Source organism: Urtica dioica, chromosome 11 (genome assembly GCF_054948205.1).
Source record: "Urtica dioica subsp. dioica isolate 48M chromosome 11, U.dioica_male_clone48M_v1_H2, whole genome shotgun sequence".
Lineage (NCBI taxonomy): Eukaryota > Viridiplantae > Streptophyta > Magnoliopsida > Rosales > Urticaceae > Urtica > Urtica dioica.
In genome coordinates this window covers 4,946,506-4,948,647 of record NC_142766.1, presented here as the reverse complement: position 1 = coordinate 4,948,647, position 2,142 = coordinate 4,946,506, and the positions used below count along the sequence as shown (strand labels likewise).

General features: G+C 34.5%; 1 protein-coding gene across 1 annotated transcript; it reads left to right on the top strand.

The window, feature by feature from the left end:
- Positions 1–959: 959 nt before the first annotated feature.
- LOC149380807 (uncharacterized) lies at positions 960–1,725 on the top strand. The gene is made up of 3 exons (XM_089602179.1): positions 960–1,151; positions 1,229–1,417; positions 1,489–1,725. The coding sequence occupies exons 1-3, from the start codon at positions 1,017–1,019 to the stop codon at positions 1,576–1,578; spliced, it is 414 nt and encodes a 137-aa protein (XP_089458305.1). The 5' UTR covers positions 960–1,016; the 3' UTR covers positions 1,579–1,725.
- Positions 1,726–2,142: the final 417 nt, after the last annotated feature.

Here is a 2,142-nt window from a genome sequence, read left to right as displayed (position 1 = left end):
GAATCTGTCTAACTTGAGCTTCTCGTATATAAAATTCACTAACTCCGTGTACGTTATCTCTTTCGGAACTACGAATGCACGTGTATCTGCATTGGTGAACCTCCATAGATGTTCTTCCTTATTCCAAGTGCCGTTAACCATGATAAAAACTGCAAAAAAAGCCAAACTATGCAAAATTATCTTATCCATCGTACAACATCGCACATAATCGTACATCATCGTTCAACATCGCATCGTACAGGATCATACATACCATAATTTTTTTTTTCGAATTTCATCGTACAAAAAAGTTAAATTTCATCATACCATATCGTATACCATCGTACAAAAAAGTTAAAACACAGATTTTTTACTATGTTTTCAGATTTGATTGATCTTTATCACTACATTCTATCATATACAATCAAAAGTTATTTAAAATGATGAAGTTGGTAATCTTACCCATAATTCCATGAAATCCACTTAAGTAGAAAGGCTTAGAGTGATGGAGAGAAGATTGAAGTGTTAAAATGAATTAATTTTTTGAGTGGATGAGGTATAGAGAATCTGAAGGTATTTTTGTCTGATTATGGTATAAAAGTTTATTTTTGGATCTTTAAAAAGAGTTTTGTCTGATTATGATACAAAAGTCTATTTATGGATATTTTTTAAAGTTAGAGTATAATCTTGATATTTAATCAACTATTAAGTCCGCTTAATGAAATTTCTCGTGAGTTATCTAGAATGGTCAATTATGGACAAAAGAGGCGAATCTATTGTTATTTCATAAAAGTTGTAACTGAAGCGCAGATATTCGTTACATATGGGCCCAGGCCCAACTCTGAGTATCGTTTGCTTTGATAGCATGGGCCGGGCCGATCTTTATATGTATACATGTATGTGTGTATATATATAATGGTAGGGCAAAAGAGATGAACCAGAGAATCACAGGTAATATCCATGTTATTATTATTATCGTGATCATAATTAGGTTAGTTGATTAATAGACTATGTGTGATTGTTGATATCTCAAAGATATGGAGGAGGAGAGGAAGGAAGAGAAGGTTTATTATATGTCTGGGAATTTGAAGATGACAAAGGAAGAGTATGAAGAGATGCTTGCACGCGACAAACTCATAGAAGAGGCTGTCCACGCTTTTTGTGTTTCGACGGTACCTAGTTTATTTTATTTTACTTGTTTTTTTTTATTCCGTGTAATTAATCAAATCTTAATTATTAATCTCCACAGGATCCGCGTGATCGTGAGGTTTGGACGCTGGAAAAGATTGATAGTTTAAATCGGAGAAATTATCCGACCGGTGAGGAATCGGAGAGGAAGTATATCTTCGGGGATAAGAAGATGAGCAAGCGAGAGTATGATGAGGAAATTGCGAAAGAAAAAAGGCTAAATGACTATTTGCAGGAGCTTTGTATGCTGGTATATATCAATTTATTTTATATCTCATTATTAATCCAACTTATTTTTATTTAATTTAATTTAATCTACAGGTGCCTGAAGAGGGTTTGACGGTTGAACAGCTTCGGAATTGGTTTTACCCGAGCAAGAGCAACTTGGAGCCTCCGCTTCGCTCTTCGTAATTCCAGATCACTTCTTAATTATTCTATCTAAGTAAATCGAATTATAACTTTCATGGTTGAATGGATTTAGTTTTAGCGTTTAGGACACTTTGTTTCCCTATTTATTACTTAGCATTTTTAGTGCAATCAAGCATTTTACAATTCAAGTTTAGCACATTGCTTTCAAATTCTTTGACCTTGTTGTCAATACTATACGGTTTTTTATTTTATTTATTTTTATTTTACGGGGCATGAACAATGTCGTTTTCGTTTCCACATCGTTTTGCCGATGATGTGTCGTTTGGTTCCTTGTATAAAACTATCATTTTCGGGAAATATCATCGACTCAAACCCGAAAAAAACCTAGGTATTCCTCTTCTTGAAGTCGACGAAGATCACTCTTCACCAACAAAACGACGCAATTCCCATCATGCCCAGGTAATTTCGAGTGTCCATGAACAAAATCAACATATTTTCGGTCATTTCGTCGTAAAGTCGCCGTGATATCGGCAAAGTGTCCGAGAATTTGTGTCGGACTGAGAGAAATTCGGCATTTTCGTGTGTTTTTGAATTTTTTTCTTCCTC

Excerpts from the sequence above, each read along its gene's own strand:
- LOC149380807 (XM_089602179.1), top strand. The coding sequence starts at position 1,017 with ATGGAGGAGGAGAGGAAGGAAGAGAAGGTTTATTATATGTCTGGGAAT. Across the intron at positions 1,152-1,228 it reads ACGCTTTTTGTGTTTCGACG|GATCCGCGTGATCGTGAGGT; the intron begins GTACCTAGTTTA and ends TAATCTCCACAG. Across the intron at positions 1,418-1,488 it reads TGCAGGAGCTTTGTATGCTG|GTGCCTGAAGAGGGTTTGAC; the intron begins GTATATATCAAT and ends TTTAATCTACAG.